Source organism: Sus scrofa, chromosome 12, assembly GCF_054392235.1.
Source record: "Sus scrofa isolate SSC_HxYL_T2T_F1_AM1 chromosome 12, Sscrofa_HxYL_maternal_Yorkshire_Landrace_v2.0, whole genome shotgun sequence".
In the NCBI taxonomy this organism is placed as follows: Eukaryota; Metazoa; Chordata; class Mammalia; order Artiodactyla; family Suidae; genus Sus; species Sus scrofa.
In genome coordinates, this window is record NC_139394.1 from 54,617,894 (window position 1) to 54,636,606 (window position 18,713).

The 18,713-nt window shown below is 59.5% G+C and overlaps 1 protein-coding gene across 15 annotated transcripts in view; it reads right to left on the minus strand.

Moving 5' to 3' along the window:
• Nucleotides 1–18,713, minus strand: part of ATP2A3 (ATPase sarcoplasmic/endoplasmic reticulum Ca2+ transporting 3) — a 46,512-nt gene that overhangs the window by 12,307 nt on the left and 15,492 nt on the right. For 12 of the 15 annotated variants that reach the window (XR_014820290.1, XR_014820293.1, XR_014820292.1 and 9 more), the window contains 13 exon segments: nt 11,763–11,780; nt 11,287–11,369; nt 9,272–9,376; nt 8,952–9,090; nt 8,642–8,722; nt 8,473–8,558; nt 6,228–6,692; nt 4,312–4,400; nt 4,037–4,139; nt 2,643–2,774; nt 2,115–2,240; nt 780–998; nt 337–672 (listed from right to left, as the gene is read on the minus strand). Coding sequence is in view for 10 of the 15 variants with exons in the window: in NM_001444819.1 (NP_001431748.1) it covers nt 337–672; nt 780–998; nt 2,115–2,240; nt 2,643–2,774; nt 4,037–4,139; nt 4,312–4,400; nt 6,228–6,692; nt 8,473–8,558; nt 8,642–8,722; nt 8,952–9,090; nt 9,272–9,376; nt 11,287–11,369; nt 11,763–11,780 (1,982 nt within the window). In the remaining 5 variants the exon portion in view is untranslated. 15 annotated transcript variants of the gene reach the window in all.

Genomic DNA, 18,713 nt, shown 5'->3' on the forward strand with positions numbered 1-18,713 from the left:
GCTGGAGCTGCCGGCCTTCGCCAGCGCCACAGCAACGTGGGATCCGAGCCAAGCTGTGTCTGCGACCTAGACCACAGCTCAGGGCAATGCTGGATCCTTAACCCACTGGGAGAGACCAGGGATTGAACCTGCATCCTCATGGTTCCTAGGCTTAGGGTTAGGGTTAGGGTTAACCTACTGAGCCACATCAGAACTCCTCAATTTTTCTTTGTTTGAAACAGGAAAACTACGAATGAAGCAGGGGGTGCCTGGGTTGCTCTTTCTAAGCCCTGTGACACGTGCTCCTCCCCCCCCCCACCCGGCCAGGCTCCCCAGGCTCCCATCCCATGGCCTCACCATGGCGGTCACCTCGTTGAAGGACTGCAGGTTCTCCACGATGCGGGACTTGTGGGCGGGTTCCACCCGGGCGAAGCAGCGAGCCGTGCGGCAGGCGTGGCGCTGCTGCTCAGGGCTGAGGTCATCGAATTCGCGGCCCGTGTAGGCCTTGCCTACCACGTCCTCTGTGTCCTCGAGGATGCCAAGGCGGCGGCAGATGGCTACGGCGGTGCCTTTGTTGTCCCCTGTGATCATGACCACACGGATGCCCGCCTGGCGGCAGCGTGCAATACAGGAAGCCACCTCAGGCCTCGGAGGGTCCAACATGCCCACGCAGCCCACGAAAGTCAGGTCTGTCTGTAGGGGGGGGCATATGCGAGTGGGGTCCGGGCCAGTCTCCACCTCCACCTGCCCAGCTGCTGCAGGCAGACCCACAGCTCCCAGCCCCAGGCCCCGGCACCCACCTCGTACTGCACAAACTTGCTGCAGTCGTCCAGCTGCATGGCCTCCTTCCTCGGGGGTGCATCCCGGGTGGCCAGTGCCAGGCAGCGCAGAGTGTCCGAGCCCGAGCCCCAGTCCCGGACCTTGGCCAGGATCTGCTCCCTGGAGGTGGTGTTCAGGGGTACCGTGCGGCTCCCCACGCGGACGGAGCTGCAGCGCTCGATCACACTCTCAGGAGCCCCCTGCAGTGCGGGGCAGGAAGGCACTGTCCATCAGTCAGTCAGCTCCCCTCTCTCCTGCCTAACTGAGGCAACTGAGGCCCACACACGGGGGAAGGCCACCCCAGGGAACACACAGCAAGGCACACCCCGGAACACACGCTTTGGAAGCTGAGAGTGGGAACCAAGTGTGAGAAAACCCACAGGGGCGGGGGGCGGGGGTGTCACACTGGGTTTGATCCCACGTGATGTCTACACGGTGGCACCCTCCCCCCACTGCCCATCGCTGAGAAGGCTTGCTGCAGCATTTGGGGGATGGGGTGTGAATAGGAGCCCTCCGCAGGCCCTGCCTCCCTGCTGGCCTGGTGCTACCAGGATCCCAATTCTGTAGGGTGCTCAGCAGCAGCAGTTGGGCTGAGCCCAGCCTGGGGACCAAACGTAGAGCCATGCTGAGGGGCTGCAGCTCTAGGAAGCTGGTCTTGGGGGTGCCAGGCTGCTCAGTGGCCTTGAGGTCTCACCCCTGAGCTGGCCCAAGCCTGGGAAGAGCCTCTGGGTCCTCCATCAGTACCCGCTCCCTCTCCACGAAGGGCACTCCAAATGCTAGGTTTTTTAAGCTGCCCAAGCTTCCAGTACAGAAGCTTTTCATTTCCGAAGAGATTAAAACCCCCACTGAGGGTGAAGCTAGGGCTCTGATCCCTACTTTAGGTTCAAAACCATTGACGGGAAGGGCTGTGGACAGGGCTCTGGATGGAAGCTGGTTCCTTCCCACCAACCACCTCAGCACCCTCGTCGGAAGCAGAAGGGCTCCGGAGACCTTCCAGTCTGCCCTGCCCTCAGTGGGGAGGCTGAGGCCCGCAGAGGGGCCTGGTGACCCCAAGGTCGGTGGCCAGACAGTGCCTCTCAGCCCGGAGCTGGGACCACGGCGTGGGGCGGGCCGCAGCATCTGGCCCCAGCTTCATCTGCACGACTCCTAGATCCCACCGCCAGGTCCCCGCGCCAGGCTGGCCACCCTCATCCTGGAGGGGTCACCTCGACAGTGGGCCTCACCCCTCCCTCAGTCTCCCGCCGTGCAGGCGCCAGCTCTTCCGAGGACTGGGGATTGGGGCCTCCGGAGGCCCCAGGCCGGTCAGGAGGACCCACCTTCACAAACATCTTGCTGCCCTGGGCCACCAGGCCGGGGCGGGTGGGCGTGCAGTACACGGACATGGACTTGCGGTCCCGGGAGAACTCCAGCGTGAACTCCTTCCGCATCAGCTGCTTGATGACCTGCGTTGCGGGGTCCAGGCAGGGTGGGGCGTGAGAGGTGGTGCCAGCAGCTCTGGTGCTTCCTCGCCAGCTGCCCGGCCCCATCAAGAACCTCTTGCTCCCTGCATGGTGGTGTCTGCCTTCCTCTGACCCCGGCGTTCAAGGCCTTCCTCTCCCTCCCCAGCCCCAGAAACACCCCAAAGGTGCCATTTCCTGACCCTGCTGTGCGTGCCCCAACCTCAAGTCCTTGCCCACACAGCGTCTCCCCTCTTTTCTCCCCTTCCCCAGTCTTACTAGTGGTCTGAGGTCCCTCCTCCTCCCGGAAGCCTCCCACCACTCCGTTCCCCTCTCTGTCTTCTCCAGATGCCCCAGGACCCTAGCCGCTCGGTCTGTGGCCTGCACCCCCAGTGCTGCTCTGCTCACCGCATTGCAGGCACCAGCTCGCTCCACTCGGGACAAGGCCTGCAGGTCGGTGTCAAAAACATTCATCTTCTCCACCAGGCAAGTCAGGGCTGTCTCTGTGGCCTCTCCCACCTTCTCATACACACCCTTGGCCTAGTGGGTGCCGGGGTGCAGGGAGTGAGGGACAGGGCCCCAGCCTCACCTCCCGCTCACTCCCTGCCCCCTGGAGCTCCCTTTGCCAGGGTCGCCTGTAACCACCTTTGTACCAGGCCTGTGGGCCTTTCCCAGCCCAGCTGGGTCGGGTCTGGAGGTGCCCGGAACGGAGGCTCGCCCCCGCTACCAAGGCTCCCTTCGCCCCTGACATCAGTGGCCACCACCTGCCCTGTCCTCTGAATCGCTCTCCGCTCGCCCCTGTCAGCCTCCTTCACCAGACTCCTCTGTAAACCCGGCTGTCCGGCCCCACTCCTGGCCTCCCCTCTTGTCTCGCTCATATGCCTCTACCGGCCTTCACGGCCTTCATGGGTTCACGACCGTCAGGGCCCAGCCCGACTGCAACCTCTCTCCTGAGCTCCAAGCCCATGCATTCAGTTGCTGCCTGTGGGGCTTTGTTCCCCGGGGACCCTCAGGCTACCTCTCCTCCTCCCTAGATTTGTCACCCTCCAGCGATGGTTCCAGCCAGGACAGCAACCGGAAGCTACCCTGACCTCCTCCCTCACTCTCACCTAACCAGTGACCAAGCCCCAAGATCTTGGCTCCTAAATCTCTCTCCAGCCCATGGCTTCTTCCGTCTTCCTGCGGCCCCAGCCAGGACTCAGCTGGCGTCTCTCAGGCCCGGATGACCACTGGGCTCCTGGGCTCTGGTCTTGCCCAGTCCCTTCTGTCCTCCACTGAAGCTGGGCGAGCTTTTATAAATGCAGATCCGACCATCTCACCCCCCTGCTCCAAACCCTTTGGTGTCTGTCTACTGCCCTCGGCTTGGCCACAGACTGGCTTGATCCGGCCGAGTACCCCACTGAGGCAGCAGCAGCCCTGCACACGCTCCATCCCGCTGCTTCAGGCCCAGGGAAGAGCATTCAGCACCTGGATCACACCGGACTGTTCCGGCCTGTGGGCCTTTTCTGGGCTGTGCCTGCTGCTTTAAACACCCTTCTTAGTCTTGTCCCCCAAACCCCTTCCTCCAAGCACCCTGGCCCTTCTGCCCCTATAGCCCAAGAGCCCCAAAGCAGGGTTCCAAAGCCAGTGTGAGGAAGCGGGAGGGGTGGCAGTGGGGGGTGTGCAGAGATGGCAGTGCTCCTGAGGCGTGGCACTTCAGAGAGGCGAGGGCTGCCAAACCCGGGAGCACTGATGCCCTGGGAGAAGGGTCTGTCTCGAGCGCCTGGATGCTAGGGAGATCATAAAAGGGAGCCGGGGCGCACCTCATTGTAGTCCAGCGCCGAGTCATTGCACAGGGCGCAGATGGTCGCCAGCTCCACCAGCCCATCAAACTTCCCGCAGCGCACAGGCTGCTCCCCCTGCCGCCTGCAGAGGCAAGACGGTCAGTACAGGGGCCTCAGCCCGCTCCCTGGGCGGTGCCCAGCCTCTTGGCCCGCCCCCATGAGACATCGCCCACTGACATTGCTCAGAGCTGCCTTACGTAGCTCCGCCCACTCGGAAACCCCACCCACCCGCGCCCCTTTAGCCCAGCACTCACACTTCGCCCTCCGGAGCATACGTGGTCCCTGAGATGGTGAATTCATGCAAACGGCAGGTGCCCGCTTCAGCCTCGGCTACCACGAACATCTGCGGAGTGCGGGCGCGTGCTCAGGCCGGCCTTCCTCCCTCCTCCCTGGCAGCCGGGCTGACTGGAAGCCTGGCTCCAGGGCGCTCCAGCCACACACCCTCCCCACCGCCGCCCCAGGAGGGCGTCCAGGCAGAGGCTGGGCTCCTCGGCTCTGTACAGGTGTGTCCAGTTCAGGCTTCTCCTTTGCTCTGGACCCCTGAGGGGTTTGTGGCAGGTTCTTCAATATTCTGGGGCAGCTGCCAGCCTGACAGAGCCCTGAACTGGGACAGGAAGCCTGGATCCCTGCCCAACTCACTGTGACCCCTGAGCACCTGAGCCTCAGTTTCACTGGTAACACGGGGGAAAAGGGTGGTGGGAGCCCAGCTGCCCCTCCTTGCCCTTCAATTTGATGATTTCCTGGCCTCAAGGGAGGAAATTCACACCCCATTGGAGGCACAGACCCCTCTCCCCAGAGAGGGAGCTCCTGCCCCCAGGGCCTGCTGGGTCCCCTAGCCCCTACCTGTGTACCTCAGGGACAGGGGCCTCACTCCTCCCAGGGCAGCCCATGTCCTCGTCAGCCCACCATGTCAGGGAGATACTTCTTGCTTCCTGAAAACTGCCTCGCTGCACAATGCCATGCCAGTGGCCAGCAAAGCACCCAGCAGGTGCTCAATAAATGTCCTACTGTGTTCTCCTCCTTGCCCCTGGGGACAGCTCTCCAGCCAACACAGTCCCTGAGCCGTCAGTTTTCTTAGCCCATCATCCAGCATGTATAGTCCCCATGACTTCCCTATACTGTCTTCTCCTTCTTCTTCTTTCCTTTTTAGGGCCACACCCGCGGCATGTGGAAGTTCCCAGGCTAGGAGGCGAATTGGAGCTGCAGCTGCCGGCCTACACCACAGCCATGGCCACTTGGGATCCAAGCTGAATCTGAGACCTATGCCACAGCTCATGGCAAATGCTGGATCCTTCACCCACTAAGCAAGGCCAGGGATCGAACCCGTGTCCTCATGGATACTAGTTGGGTTTGTTACCACTGAGCCACAATGGGAACACCCCCTCTGCTGTGTCCTTCAAATCTTTACTTCAGTGGAGGAATACCCTGTTCAAATGAGGTCAGGGGCCACAGGGCAGTACAGCTGCTGATGCACCTGCCCCTGCAGCAGCCTCTGAAGGGCTTCTGTGGGGAACGAAGGTCTCAGACACAGAGCCTGGGTTTTCCAGGCCCAGCGGGCAGATTACACGAGCAGGGGTGGGAGGGGAGCAGTGGGGGAAGCTGAGCAGGGCGGGAAACCCACAATCTTCACTATCGCCCTGCCCCTCCTGTGCCCCAGAGGCCTGCTGCAGTCTCAGCCAGGATCCCTGGAGCATGTAGGCAGCAGCCCAGGAGGTGGGATCGAGTGCCAGGGAATGAATAATTCCTGCCCCGGGCCCTTCCCAGGTCACTGGAGATGGTGTATCTGGTGACAGGTGCTGACCACAAAGAGTTCTGGTGGAACAGGATAGAACCTGGGTCCAGGCCAAGCGGGGCTCAGATGCCCAGGCTGTACCTGACCCTTTCTTATGTCCTCTGTGGTTACCTGGCAGGTATGGTCACCCAAACTCCAGATGAGGAAACAGGTTCACAGGTGGGCTTGACACACGGGTCCCAGTGAAGCACGTCCAGCCAGGCTTTGGTGCGCTGCCCCATGAAAACTTGGACCCGCTCCCCGCCACGGGGCAGCCCACAGGTTCTCTCCTCCATCCACCACCAAAAAGGAGTCAGGAAGGGGCCCAGAGAGGGAGCCCAGCCCGCCGAGCATCACACAGAACACCTGTGGGCACCCAAGCTGGCTGTGGCCACTCACCCGGCAGACCGACATCTGATTGGTGGTGAGTGTCCCCGTCTTGTCAGAGCAGATGACTGAGGTGCAGCCCAGGGTTTCCACGGAGGGCAGACTCCGCACGATGGCATTCTTGCGGGCCATGCGCCGTGTGCCCAGTGCCAAGCATGTAGTGATGACCGCCGGGAGGCCCTCGGGGATGGCGGCCACAGCCAGGGCCACGGCAATCTTGAAGTAGTAGACGGCGCCACGGAGCCAGGAGCCTCCGTGGGCTGGATCGGCGAAGTGACCAATGTTGATGACCCACACGGCCATGCAGATCACGGAGATGGCGCGGGACAGCTGCCGCCCAAACTCATCCAGCTTCTGCTGCAGCGGCGTCCGCTCTGGCTCCACTGACGCCATCTGGTTCCGGATCTTTCCCAGCTCCGTGTGCAGCCCTGTGGCCACTGCCACACCCACTGCCTTGCCTGATGCAATGTTGGTGCCCTGGCCGAGGGAGGGATAAGGAAGGACTGCTTAACACCCCAGCTGGGGCCCAGGACCCCCGATCCCTCTGGGCCGGGGTGAGGGCTCATATCCCCCTCCCTGGCTTTCTTTTTCTCCATGTCACTTAGGCTCCCAGATGTATGCAGCTCTGTAGCCTTGAGTTATGGCTGCCATTGCCATCACAGTGTCAGTTCTATGGAGGCAGGGACTTGGTCTGATGCCTGGCACAGAGCAAGCAGCCACTGATGTGGACACTATGACCAACTAGCACCGCGCAGCACCAACCCATCAAAATGCAGCTCAGAAACAATCGATGTAGCTACACAGGAGTGCAGCTGTGATCTCAGATATTTACTGAAGACTCCAAAACACCTGAGCTCAAGTCCCTCCATTCCCAAGGCCCCAGGAACCCCCCAGGCTTGGCGTAAGGGCCTGCCAGCCTTGAGCCTCCATGTCCTCTCCTGTAAAACAGTCCAAATGAGGAGTTCCCGTCGTGGCGCAGTGGTTAACGAATCCGACTAGGAACCATGAGGTTGCGGGTTCGGTCCCTGCCCTTGCTCAGTGGGTTAACAATCCGGCGTTGCCGTGAGCTGTGGTGTAGGTTGCAGATGCGGCTCGGATCCCGCGTTGCTGTGGCTCTGGCATAGGCCGGTGGCTATAGCTCTGATTCGACTCCTAGCCTGGGAACCTCCATATGCCGCAGGAGCGGCCCTAGAAATGGCAAAGAGACCAAAAAAAAAAAAAAAAAAAAAACAACTAAAAACAGTCCAACTGAGGCCCAAGATGCAGATGCTCTGGGGAGGCTCATTACTCGATCGCCTTCAGACAGGTGCACTGTGCCGCGGCTGGGGAGGAGGGGGTGCTGGCAGCCTCCGTGTCTCTTCTGCCCTGAGCAATGCAGCTCCTGCCTCCACTTCCACACCCCTCTGCTAAGGAACTGGCCTGCAGTTAGCCAGAGCGCCCTCCTTAGAAAGCTTCCAGCGGAGGCTGAATGTGTCTCTTGGCATCCCCACCCCACCAAAGCGGCTGGCCGGAGCTTCCAGGCACCTGGGCAGGGAGCAGTCCTAAAGAAGCGTCGCTTTCTCCATTTCTGTTCACTTCCGGGGAAACCTTATACCCGAGCGCCCTGGGCCAGACCCGTCTTTGCGGCCTCTGTGCTCAGCTTCAGGCTGTTGCTGGGTTATGGTTAAGACCCTCGAGGCAACAGGGGCTGATCCCTCCCACCAGAGCTGAAGCCATCACTCTCCCCGAGAGTGTGGGGCTTGGCATCTTGCCTTGGGGATCAGTTTTCCTATCTGAGAAATGGACCGTTCCTGGCATCCTTCACCATCTTGGCAACACTTCTCCCTCTGGAGGATTCTACTGAGTGATTACAGGCAAACTGCCTCTCTCTGGTTTAAGGCAGGATAAGCCTAGCAAGTAGGAGGAAAAGCCCCGGAGTCAGATATCTGAGTCCACATCCCAGCTCTGCCACTCGCTGGCCGTGTGACCTTGGACAACTTACTTAACCTCTCTGTGCCTGTTTCTCTGCTGGAAAATGCAGACAAGAGTACTTATTTCAAAGGCGATGTGAGGATTAAATAAATTAACACAGGTACAGGGCTTAGAAGAGGGCCAGGCACACAGCCTTCAGTAAACACAGCTATATTGACATAAATTTCCATGTATTTTCAATGGAAAACTGATGAGGTTCTTTCCTATAGGGTTTCAATTCATTAATCTAAACGTTATTTTTATCATCATTGTCCAGGCAGCAGTCCCGGGCATCCCAAGCACTTACAGAAAACAGCATGTTTTTCTTGTCCTGGTTCACGGCTCTGGGGTCCGGGATGGCATCCGTGTGCTTGGTCACGGACACAGATTCACCTGGTCGTGGAATCGGAAATGAGAATCCCCACGAGGACACCCCCCGCCCCTGGCCCAGCTGCCCCCCAGCCTCTAGGCCTCACCTGTCAGGATGGACTGGTCCACTCTCAGCGTGGTGGACTTGATCTCAATGAGACGGAGGTCGGCGGGCACCTTGTCTCCCACTGTGGAGGGAGAATGGCTTTGGCTACCACCTCCTGGGAGAGCCAAGAGGGCCCCGAGCTATGCCCTGGCCTACGGTCCCCTTATCTGTCTCATGGGGTTTTGGTGAAAGAGCTTTGGCGGAACCGACGGCCCCCCCGCCCCCCTGCATATATAAGCAGCAAGATGGGGGCACAGAGAAGGACGGGCTCACCGGTGTCACACAGTGAAAGGAGGAGGCCGCCAACGCACCTGCCACTTCCACGATGTCTCCAGGGACGATGTCCCGGGCGCGGATCCTTTGCACACCCTTGCGGTCTGAACGGATCACCTTACCCATCTCAGGCTCATACTCCTTCAAGGCCTCGATGGCATTCTCAGCATTGCGTTCCTGCAGAGGCAGGCAGACTGTCGGTCCCTGCTGGCCCCAGCAGGCCACCCCCTTGGAGGGACAGTCTTAGGGCCCAGGACAGATCTGGAAGCAAAAGGACCTGCAGGATGCCAGGACTAGGTGGAGGTCACACGTAGCAGCTGGGAGACCCCAGGGCCCAGCCCACCCCCGGGCCTCCCACCTGCCACACGCCCACAACTGCATTGGCCACGAGGATCAGCACGATGACCAGGGGCTCCACGAAGGCTGTGGTGGTCTCCTCGCCCTCCTCGAAGCAGGCCAGGACCTGCCAGGATCAGAGCAGGTGCAGGTGAGTTCAGGCTGTGCTGTGAGCCAGGGTCTGCTCGCCGTTTCCTCTGCATGCTGAGTCTCTGTGTGCCCCCTGCCTTGTTTTGGAGGAGGTGCCCCTGGGGAACCCTGGACCTGGAGAGGTCCTCTCTGAGAGGGTCTTGGCTTAGGACACCCACCCTCCGACAGGGAGAGGCCATCACAGCCCACGTCCCACCCCACCCACATGGGGCAGCTGTAGGACGGCCAGCTGGAGGCCTTGCTCTCTGCCTGGCTGGTTCTCCAGGTGTGCTGCCCTCACCACCAGTAGCAGCAGCAGCACCTGGGAACTTGTTAGAAATGTAAATTCTTTTTTTTTTTTTGTCTTTTTGCCATTTCTAGGGCCGCTCCTGTGGCATATGGAGGTTCCCAGGCTAGGGGTCGAATGAGAGCTGTAGCCCCCAGCCTACACCACAGCCACAGCAACGCGGGATCCAAGCCGTGTCTGCGACCTACACCATAGATCATGGCAATGCTGGATCCTTAAACTAATGACCGAGGCCAGAGATCGAACCTGCAGCCTCATGCTTCCTAGTCGGATTCGTTAACCACTGAGCTACGACAGGAACTCCTAGAATGTAAATTCTTAGGGTCCATCCCAGATCTTCCGAGTCAGAAACTCTTGGGTGGAGCCCTGCAGTCTGTTTTCTTTCTTTCTAAATTTTTTTTGGCTGCGCCTATAGCATGTGGAACTTCCTGGGCCAGGGATTGGAACCCACATCACAGCAGTGACCCAAGCTGCCACAGTGACAATGCCAGATCCTTAACTCACTGCACCACCAGGGAACTCCAGCAGTCTGGGGTTTAAGCAGCCTGGGTGATCCTGCTCTAGGCTCAGGCTCACGGTCCACTGGCCAGAGGAGCATGATTCCAGCCAGAGCTCAGGCCTGGAGGCAGGAGACCTGGTTCAAGCCCGTTCCCACCTCTCGGCCCAAGTGGATGCTTGTCATCCTCTCCAGGCCTCAGTGTATCCATCTGTTTGGTGGAGGGGGCACCAGAACCCTACTGGCTCAGCTATTTTGGGCACCTGCCTGGACAGACTTTTCTAAGAGCCCGCAGTTTCCAGTGAGCAGCCAGGAGGGCCTGACGCAGCCGGCTGGGCCCCTGCTGGCTGGAGGGGAAGAGGGCCCTACCCAGCGCCCCTGCCGCCCTGTACCCTACGTCGCCAAGATGAGGGCTCCTCCCAGGCCCTTCTGGGCGTGGGGCCCGGAGCAGGAGTCCCAGACACCCTCAGGGGCCATTCCCTGCATGACCCCTGGGTCTCTGCTGCTCTGCCACTGATGACACCACTGTCCCCTACCTCACGGCTCCACCCTGGCCCCGTGGCCCTGGGGGTCCAGGACTCTGGGCAGCAACAGGGAGCAGCAGCCAGGAGGAGGAGCTGCTGTCTGAAGGGCTCCAGGCCATGGAATGGGCTCTCAACCAGGGTCATTCCGCCCCCCAGAGACCTCATTTGGCAACATCTGTGGACTTGACTGTCACAACTGGGGCATGCCACTGGCATGTGGGGGGCAGAAGCCAGGGATGGCGCTAAAAATTCTACCTTGCACAGGACAGCTGCACTGCAAAGAATTACCTGGTCCGAGAAGTCGACAGGGCCGAGGCTGAGGAACTGCCCTAAGGCGGGGGTGGGGGGGTCAAGCTTGCTCTTACACCTTGCATGGCCACAGTGTACGAGGGCCAAGCCAGGAGGCCAGGGTCGGGGCTGTGAGGGTTTGGGCAAGGCGGGGGGATGTAGGCACCCAGGGATGCCTGCGGCTGAGAGGACAGCCCTGTGGTCCCGAGCCTGGGCCTCTGGGCGCTGCCCCACTGTGCTCTCCCTGGGGCCATGGGATGGGGCTATGTCATGGGATAGGGGGCCCTACTTACGAAGGAGACCAGGGCGGCCAGCAGCAGGATGCGCACCAGGAGGTCCTCAAACTGCTCCAGCACCAGCTCCCACAGGGACTTCCCTGGAAGGGGAGCACTGCATGAGGCCTGGGCCCCTGACCGGCTACCTGCCCCTATGCAGAGCTGGGGCGGCCCCAGGACCACGTGGCCCACTCCCTCCCTACCATTCCAAGAGGGAGAGCTGAGGCCTTAGGGGGCACAGGTGGGTGATGCTGGGGGGCACCGGTGGGGGATGATAGGGGCGTAGGTGGATGATTCTGGGGGGCACACGTGGGTGATGCTGGGGGGCACGGGTGGGTGACGCTGGGGGCACAGGTGGGTGATGATGGGGGGCACTAGTGGATGCTAGGGGGGCACAGGTGGGGGATCCTGGGAGGCTCAGCATCTGCCGGGAAGGGGTGGACCCAGCCTGACAGTGAATGGCCCAAGATGTCACTCAGTGGCCCAAGCCTCACCTTCCTCCGTTGGGAGCTCTGCAGGATCCAGGCAGCCACAGGAGCCGTGGGGAGACAAGAGATGACTGGGTTATGCACTGGGGCACTGGGCGAGTGTGCGCCCCTCCCCACTGTGCCCACCGGGACTCCAAGACAGGCAGGACACATGCCCCCGGCTCTCAGAGGCCACAGAACGGATGGCTGGAGCCCAGATGCTTCCACCCCCACCCTCACCTGACTCTCTGAGGAACATCTGGTGTGGCCTGGCTCATCCTGGGACAAGACCAGACCCAGGAGGGGCCTTCCAGCCCCTCCAGTCCCGTCCCTCCCTCACTGCATGGAGGGGACCCAGACCCCTGGAGACGAGACGGACCCCTGAGGCCACAGGGACTTGGCGGTTGTCACGGCTCCCCTGCACTGCTCTTTTTCAGGGGGCCACCCAGTCCTGTTCAGTGTCCCCTACCCACGCAGAGTAGCCCTCCCTCAAACTGGGAACATCAGCTCGGGCCACCTCTGACACACCTGCTTCTCCAAGACCACGGGGACAAGGTCAGCAGCACCGGTGGCTCTCTGAGCCCCACTCCCCCCAGGGCTCCCCATGGGCACGGGTCCAGCAGCCAACATCCGGGGCAGTGAGGAACCCGCCGCGCACAGACTGGTTTCAGGAGGCTGAGTCAGCTTGTCCCCTCCCAGGGCCCCGCTGCAGGCTCAATGGAGACCCACCCAGCAGGCTCAGGCCCAGACCCACAGAACATTCTCAAGAACCATGTTTCCAAACACCACCCGGACCCACTGTCACTTTACAGCCTCTGCCTTTATCGCCTATGTTTCCTGAAGCATCTATGTTACAGGCGCTGCCTCAGTATCTCAAGTCTTGGAATCTTCCCAGCAGCTTAAAGGGGAGGCAGGTGCGAATGCTGACCCCGTTTCCCAGGTGCAAGAACTGTGGTCGAGTGGATTCGAGGCTTGAACAAGGTCACACAGCAAGTGTGTGGGTTGCGGGAAGGGGAGCACAGGCTCTGACGGGCTTGTCCCTCCTCCCGCCAAGCTCCGGACTGGCCGCAGGCTGTCTGAGGCCCCTCCCAGGCCCAGCCTAACCGAGCCTTGCCTTCGCGCGCCCCTCAGAGGACACAGTCCCAGAGGCCGCAGCATCATATCACCCAGGAGCTGCTAGCCATGCAGAATCCGAGGCCCCACGCCAGGCCGGCTCTCCCTCCCTCCTCCTTCCTGACACGGGTCCTTGCCTCTGTCCACCTGCTTTTGGCGGGAGCACCTGCCAGCCTTTTTTCCCACGGGCGCCCTCTCCCCTGCCCACCTGTTTGGAAGGTCTGGGGACTGCCCCGTGGCAGCTGAACCGTGGAGAGGATCAAGCAGCCCACTGGGCTGCAGGAATCCAGGAGGAAAACATAGAACCTAAAAATACACTTTCTAGCATTTTCTCCAAAGTCCTATTTTAGGCAACGGCTGACATTTTCCGTGGAAAATGTAACCTCCAGTGTCCTGCGTTGAGATTAAAATCAAACAGACTTTTTCCTTCTGATCTATTTAGCTGAAGCGAACAGGAAAGGCGGGGGGAGGGCCAGGCCTGGTTTCGGGGCCAGTTCTCCAATAGCGTAGGGTCCTTCAGAGGTCATCTCAGCCATGCCCCAGCCGCACGGCACACATCAGCCTGCTTCTGCTGGGCTCTATCCAGGAGATTCCTCAACCCCTCACCTCCGCGGGTGTCTTCAGGGATCCTGAGTCAAGGGGGTTTATCTAAGTCTCACGTGGAATCCCTCCTGCCATCTCCCCAACCCCTCCCTGTCTGGCTTGTAGCCTCTAGGCCACCACACTCCTCAGGGAGTCTTTCCTGGGCAGGGGGGAGGCCCGGGGTTGGGGAGCCTGTAGGGGGCACACCCACCAGCTCTAGCGCCCTGCCTGCTGGTCTGTCTCCCCCATCCTCCTTTCTCTCCCCTTCTGCTGACCCACAACCTGATCCAGGATCCACCCTCGGTGGGGGTCATCATTATGCTCCCCAAATCCTTCTGTTTCCCCACCATGGGGGCACCCAGTAGGACTGCTCGTCCCAGCTCCCGGCGTGAAGTGCAAAAAGAATGTATGTCAGTTCAGGCTGGACTGTTGCACTGCTGGAACTTTCTGTGATGACGGGAAGAGTCCTACAGCCCTGCTGTCCAACATAGCAGCCACCGGCCACGGAGAACGCGGCTAGTGTGGCTGAGTAGCTACATTTTAAATTATACTTAATAATCTTCCTTCATTTGAACTCAAAGAGCCCCAGGAGGCTAGTGGCTACCTTGTTGGATGGCGCAGGTCTGGGGCTGTCTGTCCCTCTGCCACAGCACTCAGCGACCTGTGAGATGGTGTCAGCCTTGTGAACCCGAGTCACAGAGTCAGGAGACCCTGAGCTCCCAGGTGAGCCGAGCGGACATGCGTATAAACAGCGTGAGCACGAAATGACCTCTGTTGCTTCAAGCTGCTGAGATCTGGGGGTTGTGACAGCAGCATAAGCTAGCGGATCCTGTCCAACACCCCCTTTCTCCCCAGACCAGGCCTCTACCCCGAGGCTCCCCTTCCACCCCCATCTGCTCACCCCCCCCGGGGGGGGTGGCTCAGCAAGGTGGCCCCCGCCGATGCCTCGCCCATCCCTGCACATGCAATGCACACGCCTCAAGTCCCACCTGAGCACCTGGCTCCCCGTGGGATCCCCAACCTCATCTGGAAGGTGGCGTACCCACCCCCACCCTGAAGGGCCACTGCAAGGATTGTCACTATGATCACTAATATTAAGAAGAGTCACATTTATTAAGCACCTACTACACACCAAACAGTGTGCCAGGAGCTCCACCTACTTCATCTCCAGGGATAAAGGGGAGGGCATCGTGTGAGCAGCATGTGAGCAGGTGCCCCGCACATGGAATAATCACAGCAGAATTATTAGTGCTGAGGGCGCCAGACGCCATGCTGACTCCTCGTGTGCATTACTCTCTTGTGATTCTCCAACAACCCGAGGAGGACACAATTATTAGTCCCATTTTACAAAGCAGACAACCAAAGCACAGAGAGGTTGTGACTAGTTTATGGTCACACAGCTAAGAAAAAGCAGGGAAGGGTTCTATGCTCAGGCAATACGGCTCTCGAACCCTTGCTCTGGACCTCTGATGCTCACTCCCAGGCTGTCCTGCTCCTCACCCCGGTGGTCTTCCTGCCTCCCCAGCTGAGGTCACCTGGAAAGACACAATATCCCAAGTCCTGACTGTTGGGCTGAATGCCCTCATCCCATCAGTCGGCTCACCCCTCTGCTGGAACTCCAGAGCCACCAGCCCAATCATCCCCGTCCAGAGGCTCTGCTGTCCTCACAAGACAGGTGGTGTCTGGGGGGCTACTGGGCCCTGCCTGCTCATTCCTGGTCTGCTTCAAACTCCGATCCTGTCAAGACTCTGGACAGCTCGGTTCTCCGCTCACATGAATAAGTTCCAGGGCCACAGCGGGGGTGGTCCAGGGGCTGGGAGAGCCCCTCCTCCCCTTCCTAGGCATTCCTGAAAGATGCTGGTTCCCTCTTGCTATCCCCAGGCTGCATGGGGTGGGGGGAGGCTAAACCAGTTCCCCTTGAGGTGGTGGCATGGGCCCTCAGCAGCACCAGATGCCCCACCTGTGAAGTGGGGAGAATGCTCCAGCTCTGCCCACATCTTAGTGTCATCCACCAGGTTGCCAAGACAGTAATAGGAGGTGCAGTCCCCTCCCAAACCCAGCTAGTCAGACCTGGGGGCAAACAACCCCCCACAATTCATGTCTGGACTTTTCACGTGGCAGCCTCTCCCAGCCAGTCCCCGCTCTGGGTCACTGCTGCCAGAGTGAACAGACCCATGCCCACGGATGCCCGATGAGAGGCCGGCCTGGAGGGGCCTGCAACATGATCAGAAAAACCCTATGGCTTAGAGCAAGGAGTCTGGTCCAGAGGGCTTGAGTTCAAATCTTATTCTTTTTTTTTTTTTTTTTTTTCTTTTTGGTCATGCCCGCAGCATGCAGAAGTTCTCAGGCCAGGGATCAAACCCTGCGCCACAGCAGTGACCATGCCAGATCTTTAACCAGCTGAGTGACCAGGGAACCCCTCAAATCCTGTTCTATCTCTTAGTAGTTCTGTGGCCACGGGCAAATCATTTTAACCCTGGATGTGCCTCAGTTTCCTCGTCTGCAAAATGGGGATGATAACAGTATCTACCTCATAAGGTTGTTATGAAGATGAAATAATGTAATATGTATAATATGCACTTAGAATAATGCGCAGAACACATGATGCTCAGAGAACATTGCCCATAATAACAATAGACACTCCAGTGCCTCCAGGACCTGGGACAGCGCCTGGCACTCACTAGGTGCTCAATAAAACTCTGTAACTGAAGGAATGACCCTGCCCTGCTCACAGACCTTCAGCGGCTCTGCTGGGCCTGCAGAATAAAGACCAACCTTCAAGGCCTTCCTGGAGCTGCTCCACCCGCCCTTCCCGAATCACGCCTCTTCCCTAGATGTCCATCCTTCCCTCTGCCAGCCAGGACTGCCACGCCACGGGACGGCCACCCTCTCCCCTGGTTTGCTAAAGCTTTTCTCTGTCCAAGATGTTGCCTTTGCCATTCCTTCCATGTAGGGAACCTCGCCATCTCCTCATCTGAACTTTCGCCATCAGCGCTGCTGCCAGCCCTGTACCAGAGCGGCCCCAGGGCAGGTAGGGGCCGAGTCATTCCTGGGGCCCCACAGCGCCTCACAGAAGGGTTGATTCAGTTGCCCCAGGAGAATGGGGCAGGCACAGGGCCAGTGCTGTCCCCAGGCTCCCCACACCACCTGCTCCCCTAGCCCCCCTCAAGTTCTTCCTTCTCGCAACATTGGAAACTGGTATTTCAGCTTCTAGATGTTGGTTCCAGCCGGGAGGGGCAAGTGCTCACTGAGGTCTTCCTCAAAGGTAAATTTACAGAGCAATTACATTGTCACTTGCAAAGCCAGGGCGAGGCTCTGGCTGGGCAGACCCCGCCCTACCCACCTGGCCTGCCCGGGTCTCCAGGCCCCACCTGGAGTGGACAACCTGGGCCTGCAGCCTACCTGGCTGACCAGGCTCCAGAGGCAAAGGAGTTGCTGGGCATCTGTGTACCCACCACATTGGCTGGGCATCCGTGTGCCCACCACGTTGGACCACCTGGGGCACAAGGGCTGGGGGATCTGCAGGGGCAGGGCTGGGGCTATTCCTGGGAGGGGGCACTAAGCCTACCCAACAAGGGTGAGAGAACAAGGATGAAGCCGGAAGGACCCAGAGCTTCCAAATCCCTGCAGGCAACGCTCCCCCACCCCACTGCACCCCCACCCAATCCCAGAGTCAGTTCCCATCGGCAAGGCCCTTAGGGGATCTCGGGATCCTGCCTCTGCCTGCTGAGGACATGGGGACCAAGGAGGGGGAGGGCTGGGCTGAGAGCAGGAGATAAGGTCAGAGCCAAGACACCTCTGGCAGAATCTAAATACAAACTATCCCTGCCACCTGGCAGCCCTGGACTCTTGTACCTACTGTACAGATGCACAGGCTGAGGCCCAGGAAGGCAGGCTCCAGCCCCCATCATAGCCCCTCCCCCAGCTCCCCCTCTGCCCCTGGCAGAGATCCCCTCATCACTGGGCTCCCAGGGGGCCTTTAGGTATTGACCCACTTGGCAGGACACACCCAACCCCGTGCTGCCTCCTGCCTTGGCTCACGTCCAGCAGAGGTGACAGGCAGCCATCCAGTCCAGGGACACAAGGAGATCAAGTGGCTCCTAAATAGACCCCAAAAATGCCCAAACTGCCTTGCAGAGAAATGCAAAATAAGACTATGAGAGGCCACTTTTCTATTAGATGGGCATCCGATAATGCATCATGTGGTCAGGTGGTGGGGAAACGGGGAGGTCCATTGGTGCAACTTTACGGAGAGCAATTTAGCAATAGGTGTCAAAATGGAAAATACACACGCTCTTTCACCAGCGGGTCTACTTCTAGGAATTTATCCTTTGCCGATATTCACAGTGTGTGAAATGATGTGGGGGCAAGCATATGCCTTATAACACATGTGTGATCACAGAGGCTGTGAACAATCAAAAGCTCGGGTGAGGAAAGGCTGGAACAGCCTCTGCCTAGCCACCAGGACGCCAAAGGATGTGCCAGGTGGAGCCATCTCCAAGAGTGACGACCACATGGAAAGAAGGGGCAAAAGAGCCCTCGAAATCCACTCCCTTTCATGGAAAAAAGATCATCCATCACAGACCAGACGCGTGTGTACACAGGATACCTTGAGGGTGACACGGGCCACTGGGAGTGGGTGTTTGGGGACAGATCTAGGGAGAACTTATCATATACTCACCCTTTGAAGGCTATACATTTTTATACGAAAAATAAGTTGAAAGGATGTAGAAAGCCCTGGGAGAAAGCTGAGCCCTGGGCACCTCTGGGACCTGCAGAGAAAGGCAGGCTCCCAAGAGGCCAGGAGCCTCCCACTTACTGCCCAGTCGGGGCCTCGGAGGACATGCTACACACTGGGGTTGGGACACATCGGGGTACAGCTCCCAGCACATTCACTCACGGAGGCCCCTCCCCGAGCTCAGAGGAGGGAGGAGGGAGGGTCCGCAGCCCCTGCCTCCCCTCTTCCTCTGCTGGCAGAACTTGCAAACTTCAGGACTTAAGCAAATGACTTCCTTGTGGTTTCCAGTGCTAACGACCCTGCAGGTGCATAGACTCCTGGGGTGGGGGGGGACACTAGTCCCTGGGGTGTTCCCCGCAGCCTGCAGGTCCCTCCCCTCTCCCTCGAGCTTCTGGTCCAGAGCCAGGGCCAGTTTCTTCGGCTCGGTGAACGCAAACACTCACAAATAAGCCTGTGACGTGGGTCCTGTGGCAGCCCCGCTTATGATAAATGAGTGGCGGCACAGAGAGGGGAAGCACGGTTATGAACAGGCAGAGCTGGGGCTC